Raw genomic sequence first — 19,324 nt, 5'->3', positions numbered from 1 at the left:
TTAATCCTTCTATTAACTTGCATGGCCATACACTTACCTACATTATATTCCATTTGCCACTTATTTGCCCATTCTGTCAAAGAATTTCAGAATGTACGTTGTATACATTTCTCTGACTTTAAATGTACCTTTTGAAACCTATCTGTCCAAGTCCTTCTGCAGACTCTCTGCTTCCTCAACACTACCTGCCCCTCCACCCATCTTTATATTGTATGCAAACTTGGCCACAAAGCCATCAATTTCCTCATCCAAATCATTGACCATATAACATGAAAAGAAGCAGTCCCAATGCCATCCTCTGTGGAAACTCTTGTCACTGGCAGCCAACCAGAAAAGTCCCTCTTTATTCCTACACTTTGCTTCTGGCCAGTCAGCCTATCATCTACTCATGCTGGTAACTTTCCTGTAAAACTATGGGCTCTTGTTAAGCAACCTCATACGTGGCACCTTGACAAAAGCCTTTTGCAAATCCAAGTAAACAACATCCACTGTCTTTCCTTTGTCTATACTGCCTGTTAATTCCACAAAGAATTCCAACAGATTTGTCAAGATTTCCCCTTAAGGCTGACTTTGGCCTACTTTATCGTGCACCTCCAAGTATCCCAAGTTCTCATCCTTAATAGTGGTCTCCAACATCTTTCCAACCACTGAAGTCAACCTAACTGGTCTTATGGTTTCCATTCTTGGAGTGACATTTGTAATTTTCCAGTCCTCCGGAACCATTCCAGAATCTTGTAATTCTTGAACGATCATTGCGAAAGTCTCCATAATCTCTTTCAGGGCCCTGGAATGGAGTCCATTTGGTCCAGGTGACTTATCTACCATCAGACCTTTCAGCTTCCCAAGCACCTTCATCTTAGTAATAGCAACTACACTCACTTCTGCCTCCTGACACTCTTAAATTTCTGACAAACTGCTAATCTATTCCATAGTGAAGACTAATGCAAAATCAGTTTGTCCGCCATTTCCTCGTCTCCCTTTACTACCTCTCCAACATCATTTTCCAGCGGTCCAATATCCACTGTTGCCTCTCTTCTTTCTATATCTATTATAGCTTTTGATATCCTCTTTGATATTATTGGCTAGCTTCCTTTCATAATTCATCTTTTCTGTCCTTGTGTTTTTTTTAAAGTTGCCTTCTGTTGATTTTCTTAAAAACATTGTAATCCTCTATCTTCCCACTAATTTTTTGCTGTATTATATGCCCTCTCTTTTGCTTTTATGCTGTTTTTTTTTTAATTCCCTTGTCAGCCACAGTTGCGTTATCCTTCCTTTAGAATACTTCATCTTTGGGATATCTATACTGCACCTTTCAAATTGCCTCCAGAAACTCCAGGTTTTGTTGTTCTGCCATCATCCCTGCTAGTGTTTTCTTCCAATAAGCTTTAGCCAGCTCCTCTCTCATGTCTCTGTAATCCTTTTTCTCCCCCCACTGTAATACTTATAATCTGAATTTAACTCCTTCTCAAACTGCAGAATCACTGCCTCCCAAGGATTTCTTTACCCTTAAACTCCCTAATCAAATCTGGTTTGTTACACAACATCCAATTTAGAATTGCCTTTCCCCTAGTGGGCTCAGCCACAATTTTCTTGAAAAAGCCATCTTGTAGGCATTCTACAAGTTCCCTGTCTTGAGATCCAGCACCAATATGTAGATTTTCCCAATCTACATGCACATTGGAATCTCCCTTGACTATCGTAACATTCCCCGTATTACATGCCTTTTCTATCTAATTTGTAGCTCATATCCTAGCTATTGTTTGGGGTCCTGTATATAACCCCCATCTGGGTCTTTTAACCCTTGCAGTTTCTTAATTATACACACAAGAATTCTACATCATCTAATCTTATGTCACATCTTTCTAAGGATTTCATTTTTTTTAAACCAACAAAGCTACCCCATCCCTTCTGCCTACTTGCCTGTCCTTTTCTTACCCCTCCAATCCATCTACAATTGTAAGAAAAGTTTGGGAACCCTTTTCAATTACCTGATTTTCTGCATTAATTACTCATAAAATGTGGTCTGATCTTCATTTAAGTCACAATAATAAACACAATCTCTGTAAACTAATAACACACAAACAATTGTATTTCTTGTCAATACTAAGTACGCCATTTAAACAATCTCAGTCTAGGTTCAAAAAAGTATGTGAACCTCTGGGGTAGTGCCTCTACAAAAGCTAGTTGGAGACAGGTGTAATGAGATGAGATTGGAGGTGTGGTTTGTAGAGGTGCCCTGCTCCATATTTAAAAAAAAGGCACACTAAGTCGGGTTACTGACAGAGCCTGCTGTTCTCAATAAAGATCTGTTTGCGTGCAGCATACCTTGATCAAACCAGCTTCCAGAGAACCTTAAAAGAAGAATTGTAGAGATACATGAAGCTGGAAAAGGCTACAAAAGCATTTCTAAAGACCTGAGTGTTCGTCGGTCCACAGTAAGAGAAGTTGTCTACAAATGGAGGAAATTTATTACTGTTGCTTTGCTCTCTAGGAGTGGGCATCCTGCAAAGATCACAAGAGCATAACATACAATGCTGGAGGTGATGGAAACAGAGCCTAAGGCCAAAGCTAACCTGCAGAAATTTCTAGAACTTGCTAGTTTCTATTCATGTGTCCACTATAAGAAAAACACTGAAAATGAATGGTGATTGTAGAAGGACACCACAGAAGAAACCTCTGTTCTCCAAAAAAAAATTGCTGCCCATCTCAAGTTTGCAAAAGAAAAACTGGATGTTGCACAATACTTCGGCAGCAATGTTTTCCGACAGATGAGACAAAAGTTGAATTTCTGGGTAGAAATGTCTGTTGCTGTGTTTGGAGGAAAAAGGGCTCTCTGAAGCATGGTGGAAGGAGCATCTTGGTTTGAGGCTGCTTTTTGCCTCACATCCTGGATAGCTTGCAGTCATTGAAGGAACAATAAATACAAAATTGTGTCAAGACATTTTACAGGAGAATGTTAGAGTAGTGGTCCATCACCTGAAGCTTAATAGAAGTTGGATAATGCAACAAGACAATGATCCAAATCAATATCAGAATGGTTTAAAAAGAAGAAAATTAATGTTTTGGTATGGCCAAGTTAGAGTCCAGACCTTAACCTAATTGAGATGTTGTGGCATGACCTGAAAAGGGCAGTCCATGCAAGGTATCCCAGAAATGTTGATTCTGGTTTTTTTGGAGGCATTATCTAGAATTGTTGTTGTGCAAGTCTGATCAGCTGCTACAGGAAATGTTTGGTGGAGGTTATTGTTGCTAAAGGTATGGCAGTTCTTAATGTAAGGGTTCACATACTTTTTCCAGCCTAGACAGTGAATGATTAAACAATGTTTTCAATAAACACATGAAAAGTACAATTGTTCGTGTGTTATTAGTTTAAGCAGATTATGTCTGTTTATTATTGTGACTTGGATGAAGACCGTCAACATTTTTTGAGCAATTAATATACAAAAAAAATAATTGTAAAGTGTTCACAGACTTTATCTTGCAAATGTACCTAACTGAATTTCAGCACATCTGAGTGATGCCCAAAATGCCATACGTGCCAATCTCTAACTGCGCTAAAACAACCATCTACCTATTCTGTATACTGCGTGCATTCATATATACCACCTTCAGTCCTGTATTCATCACCTTTTCATTTTTGTCCCAATTTTACACTTCATCTCATCCCACTAACTGTAACTTTGCCCAAACATCTGCCTGGACCTCCTCGCATACTCACTATATACTGCATTGATTTGTATACCAACTGCCCTCCCTCATCCCTCTCATTCTGTTCCCCAGTCCCCGTCAATTAGTTTAAACCTCCCCAACAGCTCTAGCAAACCTGTTTGCGAGGATATTGGCCCCCCTCCTGTTCAAGTGTAAGCAATCCAGCTCATACCTTCCCCAGAAAATAACCGAATGATCCAGAAATCTGAAACGCTGCTCCCTGCACCACTTCCTCAGCCACTCATTTATCTATACCATCATCCTATTCTTGCCCTAACTAGCATGTATCAATGAGAGTAATCCAGAGCATAGGCAATAACAGAAAACTTCAGGAAGACAGAAACAAGCTGCTAGCAGGTTCAGTTGCAACATTTAAGAGAAATTTGGATAGGTACATGAATAGTAGAGTGTGGAGGGCCATGGTCTAGTGCAGCTCCATGGAATAATAATACAGCACAGACAAGATGGGCCAAAGGGCCTGTTTCTGTGCCATGGTACTCCATTATCAAGACAGATGAAATGGGCATGGCTGTTGGCATTCAGCATCGAGAAATACATTTTGTATCAAAAAATGTAAACTGGTTCATGTGTTGCTATGTTAAGTTGACAGCTGTTTATTGGGTTTATAGAGGGATGAAGTACAAATGCACCAAGTTATTTTAAATCTTTTTGGAAAATCACTAAGCTACCATTTAAGACTCCTTTTTGTGTTTTTTTTTCTCATCCACAGCTGCAGATAGGTCCAAGTGGAGAGACAGAAAATTGCCAGGAAAGTAAAGACATTGGAAGCAGATTAGAATTCAGCACAGGAGGGTAAAAAGATTGTTAAAGAAGGGAGATAATGAGTGTAAAAGCAGGGATCATAAGGTCTGACTGTAAAGCTTCAATAAAAATTAAATAAAGGGTTAGTGAACCCTAATACAGGCAGTCAGAAATGGGAAGTATTAATTGGGATCAAAAAATGGAAGAACAATTGAACATAGGTTCTGTCTTAACAAGAGGATAATAACTTTGGACATTTGTTGGAGAGCTAGGATCTAGAGAAAAAGAGGAAATGCAGGAAAGAAACAGTAAAGAATAATGTTATAATTATACTGAAGTGATAAGGTCTTACAGTAGCTATGTACACTTAGTGACTAGTTTATTAGGTGCCTCCTATACCTAATAAAGTGGTCATAGAGTATATGTTCGTGGTCATCTGCTATAGCCCGTCCACTTCAAGGTTTGACACATGTATTCAGAGATGCTGTTCTGCACAGCACTATTGCAACGCATGGTTATTTGAGTTGAAAGGTTTTTTTTTGCACCATCCTCTGTAAACTCTAGAGTCTATTGTGCATGAAAATCCCAGGCCATCAGTTTCTGAGATACTCAAACCACACTGATGGGCACCAACTATCAATCCATGGTCAAAGTCATTTAAATCACAGAAAGCAGTGGATGCCAAGTCAGTTAGTGTACTCAACAAGGAGGTATCAAAATCAGCTGGAATCTGGAAGGCATTGCTGGCAGATTCCTACTCGGCCTTCTAAAGCAAGTTAGATAAGTAATGCTGAGGAGTCTGTGGAGAAGAGGCTGCTGGTGCACCATGTGAGTTGCTACAGTAGAGAGCTGACACAACCATGACGGGTTGCACGGCTGCTGCCTGTTCCATCTGCCTAGGAAATAGGAATTCTGGGATATGAAGTGAAGGCTGGAACAGAGATTGAAGTGGATGATGGTCAGCCATGGTCATACTGGACGATGGAGTGGTCCCAAATGGGTGAATGCTCTGCTGCTATTTTCTGTATTCTAAATTGGTATGTAATTTCAAGATTTTGGATCCAGCAACAATGAAATATCTGCAGCAGTTCTCAAAGTACAGTTAGTGAATTTTAGAACTTTTTTAGTGTTCCTAAGAGTCCCATAACCATCTGTTTTGAAGTGATTGAACTTATGAGTTTGGGAGGTGCTGTGGAAAAAAAAAATTGGCAGCACTTGTAAAACTGCATCTTGAAGTCATATACAACTGTAATCACAATATGGAAAGAGTTAAAGGAGTAAATCATTTAATATGGTGCATGAGGTGCTTTTTAAATAGGCCTTGTGTCTGTGCTTTTATATTAGGGTGACATCCATTCAGACAAGTGGAGTATTCCCCTCACTCCTGAAGTGCCTTATAAAAGTGGAAAAGCTCCGGGGAACCAGGAGCTACATTACCTCCTTTGGGGGGGGGGGGGGGGGGGGGGAGGTACCCAGTCTGAGACCTGTTCTGTAATCGTAGCATTCATGTAGCTGCTTCAGTTGAGTTTACATTGATTGTGGGATTGCTAGTTCTCTCAATAACATGCTGCTTTTTAGAGAGCATTTTAGTCCATGTTGTCAGCTGATTTTTGTAGCATGCCTGATGACATGCTTTTTTTTAATATAGCTCCCATGAAACCCAGATTAGTTGCTTGATGTTGGTAAAATGAGGAATAAACTGATCCATGAAATTAAAGGTTATGGCAGAATACAATTCTGTTGCCCCTCTAGGCCCAAAGTGTCTAATAGCTGCCCTGTTTTGGGTTAGCAGATTGGTTCTAAATGTATCCTGTTAACACACAGTTCATTCTGCACAGACGTGAATATGGTACTTGGTTTTCACATGATTGCACTACTGTAACTCTGCCCTATAACTCTGAAAGGTAGATTGCTGAGGAAGTGGTCACGCAGATTTACTCATGTTAGTTCTCATCTTCTGCTACTGCCTTTGCCTACAGCCAATCTGTACTTCATCCTCTGCAATAAAGGTCAGATTTCCTTTTGCTTGCTGCACAAACATATTTGTGTTGTGGTTCATGCAATTTTTCTCCATTTAGACAATATTCTTTTTCCTACCAAAGTGAAATACCTCTCATTCCCCACATTAAATTATTCCCCACTCACTTTGGAGACACTTTGCATTTTCCCAACTGTCATCAAGACACATAGCACCAACGACCTGGTTTAAATCCTTGATGTTGTGCACTGTCTGTGTAGAGTTTAATCTCCATGCTCCCAAGTCCCAAAGGTATTTTCATGAATAATTTAGTTAATATAAGTTGCCACAAGTGTAGTTAATGACAATAGAATTGGAGATGGTTGTGGAGTTGAAGAGAATATGGAATTCAAGGGAACGTGGGATAAAAAGTTGCTGTGAGATAGGTGGGAATTGAACTGAGTGATGGTACAGACTCAGTCAGGCAATGGTCACTTCTGTAGTTCTAAGGATGTATCATTAATTAGCAAATTTGGTTAAAAATACATTTCACTACGTAATCTGTCATATAGATTATAACATCGAGACCCCAATAGCACCCCATCAGGTACAGTTTGCCAACCAGTAAATGAATTAACTCTCCTTCCTGTTCACCAATGCTGTTCATGTAGTATATTGGCCTCAGTGCAGCGCTCTAACAATGATCTTCTGGAAATGAAAGTAAAATTGCATCTACTTGTTCCCCTTTCCCCTTTAATCCATGTTAATCTCAAGGAAGTCTTGTTGCAGGTAGTCATAAAGCCATGTTGACTTTGCTTGATGATTATTTTCTGCATGTCCTACTGCTGCCTTAAATACTGAATGCTAGCATTTTCCATTTGTTAAGCTGATACCTTTGTCCTTCCTGCATCCCTTCTTGATTAAGGGAATTATGCTGGAACCTTTCCAGAATTAAGTAATTTTTGGAACATAGTGACTGATGCAGCAATTCCTTGACCCTTTGCAGGCCATCATTTCCAGGGATCTTTTTAGCCTTTAGTCCCTTCATTGTATTTACCTTTTAGCAGTAGTATTTGTTTAGGGTTCTATATCTCTCTTTTGCATGTGAACTGTCCTCTATTATTGACTTGCTTTTATTGTGTTCCTTGAAATGTTTGTTCAGTGTCTGAAGGACTGAAGTTTAACCATCTAATAGAAGCTTTCACTGTCTGTTTTTATATTTCTTCCCAGCTTATTATGTTAGTCTTTTTCATGATTCAACCTCTTGTTTTAAATATGTTCCTAATCTATTTTCAACATCTGCCTTTTTCAATTTAATGTCACTCTTATTTACTTAGCTGCATTCTGTCTTGCACATTGGTGAACTAGATGGAATTTTATTACATTCTGGTTATTTCATATTTACCATTACAGGTGTTAGCTTTTCATTCTATTTTGAATTTCCTGTCTGCTTTAGTAAGATTTGAACATGTTTACTTAGGAATAATAGAAAGCATTAGGAGACAAGAACATTATATGGAGCAGTTTCTGTTTTTCACTCCTGACAGTAGAATAAAATATTTGTAACTATTTATATCTAATAGAGGTTCAGTGCAATCATATGGACCAGCTTAATTCCAATGAGTCCAAATATCAATAATGATAGAAAACCAAATCCATGGGCAAAAGGAAAGAAGAACCTTGAAACAGTTTCTATCCCTGGAGGAAAAAGTAGCAAGCAGTCTAATGAAATTGAAGACTAGCTAGTCCCCTGGAAATACGTCCTGCTTCATGGGGTTTTGAAAGACATTAAAAGCTCTTAATAAGTTGTGTTCTAATTTTTTCTACTGTTCTATAAAGATTCTACTGTAATGTTTACTAAATTTTTATACCGTGGAACTATAATGAGCCCATTTATACCTCTAAGTTTTCTTCACTTTTATCAGAAATATTTATTGTATGTTTTGTAAACCCTTCATACCAAGATTTTAACAGTAGCTTTGTTACTTGCTGTAATATTTTCCTGCAATTATTAAAATTACCTAGTGTGTTTTCTGCTTCAGCTCCTCCCTCTCTAGGGTGGAAACTTGAAGAGTAGATACTTTCTGCTATGAAAGGATAGAATTTCTTCTTGATTTTTAAATACAGAAGTTGAGATCTGGCAATTGAATAAAGTAATTTACTCCAGATAATTAACCTGGTGGTTTGGGCTGATTACCAAATGGTAATCATGTCTTGATTTCTATGCGTGTAGCCAATATGAAGAAATTTCTCACCTCTTCTTTGAAGTAGGGTCATGGAATTGTTACCTGATGGGATCTGTGGCTTAATTTATAATTTCATTTGATGAAGGTAGCACTCTAAAATATCACTCTACATATCACGTTCAGATTTCTGGATTGTGACTTGATCACGATCTCTGTTTCAGACGAAGTGATAACACCAAGCTTATTCATAACTGTTGTACAAAGTTATTATCATGCTATACCAATTGCACAGTGTTGTTCAAGGGCACAAAAGCTACAATGAATAAACATCGTATTTATAGTCTGTGCTTCAGTTTTTCTAATTATATACAATGTTTTTTATCTCTCTAAATATATAATTAATTTACTTCCTTTCTCTCTGCAATTGACTGGCTTTTATAGGAATATAGTGTTAAAACACAGCACTCTGTACATAATTTTTATACAAACCTTCCCTTTTTCCATTGATCGATTGATCTTTTCACTTGGTAAAATGTTAGGAGCATGTTGACAGAAAAATGAAATATTCCTAGCCTAATGTTATTTTGGTCAATATTTTACACAATTCTGTTTGGAAGCTCCTGATCAGGACTGGGAATCCTAATCTATTTCTCCTCCCTCTTCCCTTGTATTCCTTGGTCTGTGCTTGTCTTAATCCTGAGCCTGTAAACTATTTATCAATTTGAGAGGTTTTCGTGTAATCATTCTCTCACATCTGAGAATTGCAGAAGATCAAGCTTTTATGATATTTACTGAAGAATGCTAATAGCTTAGTGTTCAAATCCCATCTTGGCAGATGTGCATTTTAAATTTGATTGATTAAATCTTGATTCTTTCTTTTATAAACGTTAATCTGAGTAATAGTGATCGTATTGTTACTAGAAACCCATCTAGTTCACTAATATTTGTCAAAGGAGGAAACCTGCCATCCTTGCTGTTCTGGCTTATTGCAACTGCAAATCCACAAGAGTGTGGTTGTTTCCTAGCAAGCCAATCTGCTCAGAGGCAATTCAGCTTAGACAGTAGATAATTTCAGAAACAGTACATGAAAATCTAATACTAATAATAAAATAACATTCACAGGGAATCCATCTAATCCCCACTCACCCATCTTCAATAGAATGAAATAAATCGTCATATCATTTAATAATTGATGTGATCTCAATAGTTAACTGGCCCATAAAGGATGTGTATCGTTTGCAAATTATGCATCAGCCAGCAGTGCTTTCTAAAGGCACGCCACTCTCCAAGAAATAAAGAGCTGCATAATGTCCACTTAGTTCCCACTTTTAATAGGTGAAATTCATGTCCCCTAGATTTCCCAGTTTTATCAGATTTTAATAATGTAAAGATCCAAAATACTGATATCTAGGTTTTTGGTCCATTAGCCTTAGACACAGTGACATTATCCTAATGATTTGCTAGATTGAAACCCGGTAAAGAAACTTAAAAATCATCTGAGTGAGAAATATTTTAATATAATCCAGGTATGTAAATATTTATGTGCATGAATTGTGAGCCATTGTTCTTTTTGATGGAAAATGTATTTCAGTAGGCTTTTCTTGGTTCCCATAATTAATATTGAATATTATTGATGTATTTAAATGAAACCCTCCAATATATGTCTCACTTTTATAAATCCTGTTACATATAGAAAGTGGTACTTTAATCTTTCAAACTCAAGACCTGATTGTTCTTTGCAGGTCAATGCTTCCAGTGCCACCCACGGTGGGACCAGCTTTTAGTTTGGAATTGGATGTGGAGGATGGTGAGGTGGAAAATTATGAGGTTAGTATAATGTACATTTGCCGAAACCAAGGAAGTTGTGGTGAATTATTATCATTTAAAGGATGTGGAGAAAAGAAAATGTCTTGTCTATAAGATCAAATTAGGCTGGGATCTGGTAGCAAACAGGATTAGTATTAGAACAGGGGACATCTACATTTACACTGGATCTGAAATGGCATCAATTTCTGGCAATGTGAACATTTGAATATGGGGAAATTTCAAAGTATTTTTAATGTACTAGTGTAAAATCTTGTTAGAGATTAAATGGTTAATCATAGACTACTAGCGCACTGAAACAGACCCCCCCTTGACTCGTCTAGTCCATACCAACATGAAATCAGCTTAGTTCCAATTACCTGCAGATGAACTGTATCCCTCCATACCCTCCCATCCGTGTACTTACCCAAACTTTCCCTAATGTTACAATTGAACCCACATCTACCACTTCCACTGGCAGCCTATTCCACATCTGCACCACCCTCTGACTGAAAAAATTTCCCCATAATTATTTCACCTTTCACCCTAAACCCATGACCTCTAATTCTAGTCTCACCCAATCTAAAGGGTCCTGCATGCGTTCGCTATCTGTACCTCTCATAATTTGGTATATTTCTATACGATCTTCCGTCATTCCACTGTACTTGAGGGAATAAATTCCTAACCTCCAATTCTCCTGAGAACAAATTTAGGAAAGTTTTAGAAATGTAGATGGTTTTGTGAAAATAATTAGTACATTAACAGAAAGAAAAGCTGAAATGGAGGCTTTAAATTGTTAAAGATAGAAGTACAAAGCATATAACATGGGGAAAAAACCATGAATGGGTCAAGTGTTACGTAAACAACAGGTCACGATGAACATGTAACTGAAAAGTAGTCAACACAAAGTTGTGGCGGGAGGAGCATTAATGTGCAGAAGTATGGTGTACTTTAGGTTCTGAAAGGATAGTGGTACTATTTTACCACTTCAACAGAAATATGAAATGGTAGAATGCTGCTAGGCAGAAGTTTTGGGGGAAGATTTTATGATGTGGGTGTAAGGGTTACATTTCACCTATCCTTACAAGGTGGTGTTTAACGAGGAATTGGAATGATGTAGTTCTTTACATATATTGCAGACTATTGAACAATAGGGCTGGGAGGGTGTATCTTCAAGTTTAGAGATAAAATCTGTAAGAATAACTTGAGTACTAAAGTAGGATAATTTTTAATTATCCCAGGTGTACTGGGATAAAGGTAAAGAATGTAGAAGTGAGGCTCTATGATATACTCTGCTGCTTTGTAAAATAAGAATAAATAATAAAAATTTGAATTACAAAAAAAAATGTAGAAGTTATTTTTAAATCCTCAACCATTATTTCCTATGTTCCTAATAGTCCAGAAAAATGGAATACTTTGCTTAATTTAATTATGAAAAATATAGCAAAATGACGTACAGGAGCAAAGAACAGCTGAGGAATAATGATCTTAATCATAGTTTAGGTTTGTTTTTAAAAGTGAAGTGTTGGACATTTTCACTTAAAGAGGGTCAGCAAGATGCTGGAGTATGTTTTAAGGCAACTTTGCATAGGAACAAAAGCAGGCTCCAGAGAATTATGATGTGGATATAAAAACAAAGTGTATTACTTTCTTAAAAAAGGGAAAACAAAAAGCAGAGATCTGGTGTTAAATTAAACTTAAGTTAAAACTTAAATGGAAGAAGTGTAGTAAGATTTATAACATTATCAAAGAAACCACTGAATAATGTTGAAAATGTTCCAAGGAATTTAAAACGATGAGTTTGAAATATCTAGAAAGGTTTTTTGGCCTTTCAAAATAATAATTTGAAACAAAATCAAAATCTATTTTCAACAGTGTGTGTATTTACTATCAGGTTATCTTTTCAATTGAGCCTGGGTGTTCTAGATTAGTGAAGTTAGTATGCAAAGCAATGCATGATGTTAATAGGTTTCTCCACAGTTAAAAGAAATGGTTAAAAACAATATCTAATAGGTTCCGAGACGAGTATAATCACTTCAGTGTTCTTGAGGATCCATCCTTACAAATGGCTGGTAAAATAACTGGTGTGTGCAGATTTTCTTGTATCACCTGCTTGTATCATTACTATACTTGGGAAGATGTTAGAGAAGTTTTTTGCCTTTAAGGATGTAGGATAATTGCTGCATTTTACAATTGTTTTTAAGGCTTTGAAAAATGTTTTGAGATTAATATACAGGATTCTGTCTAAGCAACCTCTAAATAAATATTTGGCAAGTTATAAAACAGAAAATGATAAACCTGTTTGAAATATCAGTTTAAACGCAAGAAAAATCTTAAGTGCATTACAGCTACAAATGTTTCCATAGTTGCATAACAACAAGTTCTTAAGAATTAGGCATGTATAATATTGGTTAAGAGCTAAAAGTTAGCATTTAGCTCAAGGTAGTGAATAATTGAACTTGTTTGCTTCAATAAAGGCACTCCTTAACCTGGCAGAAAGACTGGGAGAAGCAAAACCACGGGGACTTTCAAAAGCAGACATTGAACAACTTCCATCATATAGATTTAATCCTAACAACCACCAGTCAGAGCAAACATTGTAAGTATATATGATGTAACTTGCTGTGAGACTGGGCATTGCTTTTAACTCTTCAACTAAGAACTAAGAAAATTTGGAAAGTCCTGAGAGAATTGGTTTCATTTTCTCAATTCAATATCATGATTAATGCAAAATTTCTATATAGCAGAAATCTCTTTGAATAATAATAAGATTTTTTTTCCTCTTGGAAATGCGGGTTAAAATATGACCTTGATACTTATATGGAGAATCTAAAGGCATCTATAAGGAACTGGAGAATGCATCAAAACTGAGAACATAGGGATGGGACTGAATTTAGTGGCAGGACCTCATATTATTTCCTTCTATTTTCCACTTATTGAGTTGACAGTTGTTAAATAGGGGAAGCAAGAACTGGAAACTTCAGGAATCAGATGGGGTGGGTGGAGTTATGTAGGAGACTTGTTGGGAAAGTGAACTAACAAATGGGGAAATGCCAGAGTTGTTGGCAAATGACAGACAAGAGGTGGGGGGGGGGGGTGGGTACACAGTCTTCATAGAAAGTAAATTAAGACCAGAATTGTGTATGATAGGTGACATCAGAAATTAGAAGGTACCTCGTGACTCCTTTTTAAAGCAAGTAAATGCAGTTCCCAAGGTTGAAACTTCTGTTGCTTAATTTGTTGGTGCATACTCAATCTGCAATAACTTTTTTCCCCATTGTTTTACACAGATGTGTTGTGTGCATGTGTGATTTTGAGTCAAGGCAACTACTTAGAGTCTTACCCTGCAACCATGAGTTTCATGCCAAGTGTGTCGATAAATGGTTGAAGGTAAACTGACTTTGTAATCATGGGCTTGGACTTGTCTCACTCTCTAAATTGTTTTCATAATTTGAAATTATGATTTTATAATGCAAGGTGGTGAAATAATGTGACATAACGTGGATTATTTATAATAGTTTTTGCTAGCTATACTCTAAATACCTTTATTGTTAACTCTATATTTAACAAAGTCTGTAATAATTTATTTTAATGTATATCTTTATAACTGCCATGAGCATTTGTCAGAAGAATATTATACAAACTTAACAGACTATTTAAAGTAAGAATAAACAGGCATGATTACATTAACATACCAGTGAAGTATGTAATATAAATCTTTTATAAAAATATTACAAAACTGAGTTTTTGATGTATTTATGAAAAGAAAATCTAAACCTGCTTCATATTCATGATCTGTATTAAATCGCTTTGTATGGAAGTGCAGGTATTTGAACCAGCATTCACGGAGTCTGATTAGCGGCATTCTTTATGTATTACACATTGCTTTCTCAAATGTAATTCTGATTTATAAGTCATGATTTTTTTCTCATCAACAGGCAAATCGTACATGTCCAATTTGTCGAGCTGATGCATCAGAAGTTCACCGTGATTCGGAATGAGACCAGCTTAGTAGCACAAATTTGGGTTTTCCCTCTTGCATATGAATGAACTATCCATTGAACATGCCTATTGTGGCTTCCAGCCTTCCCTTTACATTAAGGGTCATGATGTGATGCAGTTATTTGACCTCCCTTTGCACTGTGTGATTTAATGATTTATAAAGCTTATATAGTCTTCACATTGAACAATTATGGGATTGTTATACTAACAGTGTGATTGGAACTCCAAAGAATTTTTTTCTGCTTAATTTGTGTGTGCACTAACATTCCCTGTTTTTTTTGTGTGATCATTCCGGGTATTGCTGCAGGATTACAGTGGATGTGATCTTTTAGCATGTGTGCTTTTATATATTTATACACACACATGTATATGTGTGTGTATTATATATATTATATATATAAAAATATATATAAAGGTAGTTCAACAATTTTAGCAGTCTACCTTATAGAGCCTTCAGGTACTGTGAGTGAGAGTGATTGTAGGTGTGCAAGTATTCTAGCCACATGTACTTTGTCAAGATGAACTTAAGTACTGGCATGATGTGAGTTGTATGTGTGTAGTCTTAATTATGCTGAAATATATAGTTGTTATTTATACAGTACTAGTACTGTACACTGGTTTGTTTCTTTCTGTTTGCAGTTGCACACTGTAAGTTAAGGGTGCAGCAATTATGAAAATTTTATCAGCCAGTTGCCCCTCAGTATTGCATAATGGCATATTAAAAGAGCATATGATAAAACACCCACATCTAAATGAATAGCAAAAGAAGATTTTGATCTGTAATATGGTATACAGTATTGTAACCCAGACTACCAAAGTAGTAGATGAGTGAAATACTTTGCTGACCTGTGATGTACAGTACAATGAATGTAAATTGTGTAAGCAGAACGATAGAGGGGTGTGGAAGCTGGGTGTTGTACAGTATAATATGTTTCTGAAAATATTGGCCAGTCTAATAATATGGGCCATGCATTGTGCAAAATACTCCTATAAAGCACCTTAAGACCTAACCTAGTTTTTTTTTCCCAGTTATTTTGCTACCTTAAATAAAAAGAAAATAAATTTCTCCACTTTCTGATCGTAATGAATATTTCCATGTTGCAACCTGCTGCCTTTGGCTCCAACTTTCCACAGTAATATCAAATAAAATGTACTCCATCTGAAGTATTTTGGTTATTTCTCTAGTCACTCCTCTAAAATAATTTTCTGTCAGGTTAAGCAGTTACTTTCCAGTATCTACAAATTAACGTCAGTAAAATTATTTATATGTAAGAGCCCAAGTCACAGAGCTTGGGACTTTCATTTAAAATTAGTAGGAAAGCGCTGAGCAGTTGTTAGGTCTATATGGTAACAAATATAATCAACAGTTGAAGTATTCAAAACAATTTTTAGCAAATTTTTTAAAACAATATTGCAGAATTACTATTTTTATAGTATTAAATAGCTGCTGAATAATAACGTTTGGAGAAATACTAAAGCAGACTTGGGTCGAAGAAATTTTATTTTTCTTTGATCCTTCAATATTGTAATGGACTCGGTCATTTAAATCTTTATTGACTATTCTTGTAGATTTTTAACATTTTTGCTAATAAAAATTGACTTAATATTTGATTGAAACAAAGATTGTAATCAGTTGCTTTGGAAACTTTCATTATAGGATGCAACTTGTGATTTATTGTAATTATTTAATGGTCAAATGTACACCAGACAATTTATGTTTTAGATGAATTGTTGGGATGAATTGAGAGTCTGGTGTTGCCACAGACCAGACCTGGCCTATAAATGTTTGTTACTTATAATGGGCACAGAATAGGAACACATTTTCATTTCCTACCTGGTTATTTTTTCCGGTCTTAAAAAAAAACTGAAACCAATATTTATTTCTGGATTTTGACATTACATGTAGTCATAACTAAATGCAGATTTATGGATTTTGTGCAAGTACCTGAGTTCTTTTCTCCAAGCCTTTATGGTGGAGTATTAGTGTAAGATATACAAACAAAATATAATCAAGTTACAAATGCATACCAGATCCTAGCAACTGTTATTACTTTTTCACAGATTTGTTAATGATCTTGATTTGAAGGTTGTTTCCTAAAGTTTATCCAGTACTTCTAAACGGCCCAGACTTGGAAGCTTACAGATGCTATCATTATTACTATTCAGTTACATCTGTACAACAAATACTTTTTTCATCATGACTTCCTCATCATGCCAAATGCAATGTGTAATTCTTCAGTGGAAGCAAGATGAGAAAAAGCATAGCCAAAGATTGTAAATATTGCATGAAGAATTTGTAAATTATAATCAAGGTGAATTAAATTTCTGAATATTTAAAGTGTTCTGGACAAGTTTTTCTCCTTTAAATTATTTAAGGATCATGGAAGAGAAATTGTGGATATGGGCCTTTTAGGAATACTGGATTTAATATTATTCAGCCTACAAAGTATTTGTGTAGTGATATTAACATGCACAATTTTAAAGCCATAGCATTTAGATTGGAAACATTTAAAACTTCATGGCATAAATAGTTTTCATTAGAACACTTAAAGAACAGAGTAACTTCTGTTCTTTCAAAATGTAACTTCTACATTTCTGATTGAAAGATCTTGAATAGACCTTTAAAACAAAATTGAAGTTTAGTTGAGATTTTGGTTAGTGATAGTGTACATTCATTACAGTAGTACCAAATGTTCCATGGCATTATACTAAAGGGCATTTTTAGTGCCATGCACCAGAATGTACACAGACACTATGTGACACTTTTTCCTTAGTAAGATTACTAGTTCCTAAAATTATTTGTACCAGCTTCAAATCAGGTTTAGTGCATATAATGACCAGTAACTATAATGCTGAAACAGTTGCAGATGCTGAACACAGCATTATTTGAATGACAATATTTAGGTTAATTACTGATGTGCCATCATAATTAATTAAAACAATCATATGTCAGAGTTAATGAGATAGGATCAGAATTTTTTTATTTGGAGGGAATAGCTTTCATTTAATTTGCATATGGAAATTGGAGTTGGAAAGGAAGCAAAGTAACAGTTAGGTCTGGTTATTGGCAAAGTTAATTGTTGCACTCTTAATACTTAACCACTTTTTAAATGTTTCTTATGTTTGCATGGAGACTGTAGGGCAGATGTGTGCAGACTTTGCTTTCTGTGGTCAGTGTGTTTAAGTACATGTGCATGTGATTCAAACAAACTCATACTGGCCGTAGCTGCTTCTGCCCAGCTGGGGTTGGTGTGGGTGGGAATGGGGATTCATGCTGAGCTATTACTGCCATGAACCGTAATGCGCATTTATGTATTCAATGCCACAGTCTGTATGATGTAAGAGAAGCAACAACTTGCAGTAGGATTTGTTGTGTTGGTTAACCCCACAAGTATTTAGTTTATCAATGTGTCTAGCTCATCATTTTATGTTTTGCATGAGTTTTTGGTGAACAGTTTAAAACTTAAGTTAATTGTAAACAAATCCCAAAGACCTAGTGATATCCCAGGTTTTGGTTATTATATCAAAAAACCAACAGTGTAAAACTAGACTGTTAAAATTCAGAAGGTTTGCCATACTGATCCTTTTTTTTTAAAAAAAATACAAGTATATTCTAAATTCAGCAATATTCAGTGCAATGTCTTAAAGTGTCATGTTGGAATTGGGGTTTCAACAGCAGCCTGAATTTCAAGGGGAAGCTAAACCTGAAGCACACACAATCTGGGTCATCCTTAGGTCTTAATAGACATTTTCTGAGTGGGATCTTTCTTTGGTACATATACAGTTACCTCATTTGCCACTATATATTTAAAAGTTGCTGGTGAATCAGTAAAAACAAATTAATTTTGTTGGAAACATTTGAGCATTTCATTAAATAATTCATATATTCTATCATTTAACATGACAAGTAGTTTTCAGCATTGTATTATAAATCTATCTGTAACCAAATCATTTGAAAGCTTGATAAATTTTTAACAAAATTTGTACATTTTTTATGGAAGTTACTAGTAATGCTTTACTAAGTAGTGCAATGAATTTTTATTTTTAATCCCTGTGCCCAATTTTGAAGTTGAGAGGGTTGTTGATTTAATAAATGTATGATGTATACTTGCTCTGTCGCTTTGTAGTCTTAACTTTGTTCCATGCGTTAATTATATCATTCTCCCAAAATTTTCTATCATTTATTTCTTCACATACACATCTACAGATTTTTATTTGAATTTCTGTTTTTAGTTGAAATAGAAACCTTAAACTACTGAGGTCCACAAGTTAACCAAGCAGTCAATTTGGTATTGTTGCAGAGAGAAATCTTATTACTGTGCAACCTCAATATGACCTCCAGTGTCCCTGACAACGACAAATGCAAGAAGTGCATCCTGCTGAGGGTTTTAACAATCCACGTTAAGGAGTTGGAGCTGGAACTGAATGAGCTCCGGATAATTTGGGAGACTAAGGGGTATAGATAGGACATATAGGGAGGTAAGTTACACCCAAGGTGCAGGACACAGGAAAGTGGGTGACAGTCATGAAGGAGAAAGGGATTAAGGAGCCAATGCAGAGTACCACTGTGGCCATCCCCCTCAAAAACACTTTGGAAAATTTTGGCAGGTTGGGGGGTAGTGTTGCGAATGTAGTTGGGTCTCTGGCATAGAGTCTGCCTCTGTGACTCAAGGTAAAGGGGAAGATGAGGCACACTGTGGTGATAGGGGATTCATTAGTTAGGAGAATGGCAGGAGGTTCTGTGGATGAGAATGAGATTCCCAGATGGTATGTTGCCTTCTGGGTGCCAGGGTCTGGGATATCTCAGTTGAGTCCTGAGCATTCTTCAGTGGGAGGGTAAACAGCCAGAAGTTGTGGTCCATCTAGGTGCCAATGACATTGGTAGGATGAGTGACGAGGTTCTGCA

At 36.3% G+C, this 19,324-nt stretch overlaps 1 protein-coding gene across 4 annotated transcripts in view; it reads left to right on the top strand.

Moving 5' to 3' along the window:
* The window catches only part of LOC132394196 (E3 ubiquitin-protein ligase RNF38), a 135,889-nt gene extending 117,359 nt beyond the window's left edge, over nt 1–18,530 (top strand). For all 4 annotated transcript variants that reach the window (XM_059970056.1, XM_059970054.1, XM_059970057.1 and 1 more), the window contains 4 exons: nt 10,356–10,440; nt 12,894–13,015; nt 13,707–13,806; nt 14,355–18,530. In XM_059970056.1, coding sequence (XP_059826039.1) covers nt 10,356–10,440; nt 12,894–13,015; nt 13,707–13,806; nt 14,355–14,417 — 370 coding nt within the window. In that variant the 3' untranslated portion in view covers nt 14,418–18,530. The remainder of the gene's footprint in view (nt 1–10,355; nt 10,441–12,893; nt 13,016–13,706; nt 13,807–14,354) is intronic.
* The last annotated feature ends 794 nt before the right edge of the window (nt 18,531–19,324 follow it).

This window comes from Hypanus sabinus, chromosome 5 (assembly GCF_030144855.1).
Source record: "Hypanus sabinus isolate sHypSab1 chromosome 5, sHypSab1.hap1, whole genome shotgun sequence".
In the NCBI taxonomy this organism is placed as follows: domain Eukaryota; kingdom Metazoa; phylum Chordata; class Chondrichthyes; order Myliobatiformes; family Dasyatidae; genus Hypanus; species Hypanus sabinus.
This window is presented reverse-complemented; position numbering and strand designations above follow the sequence as displayed.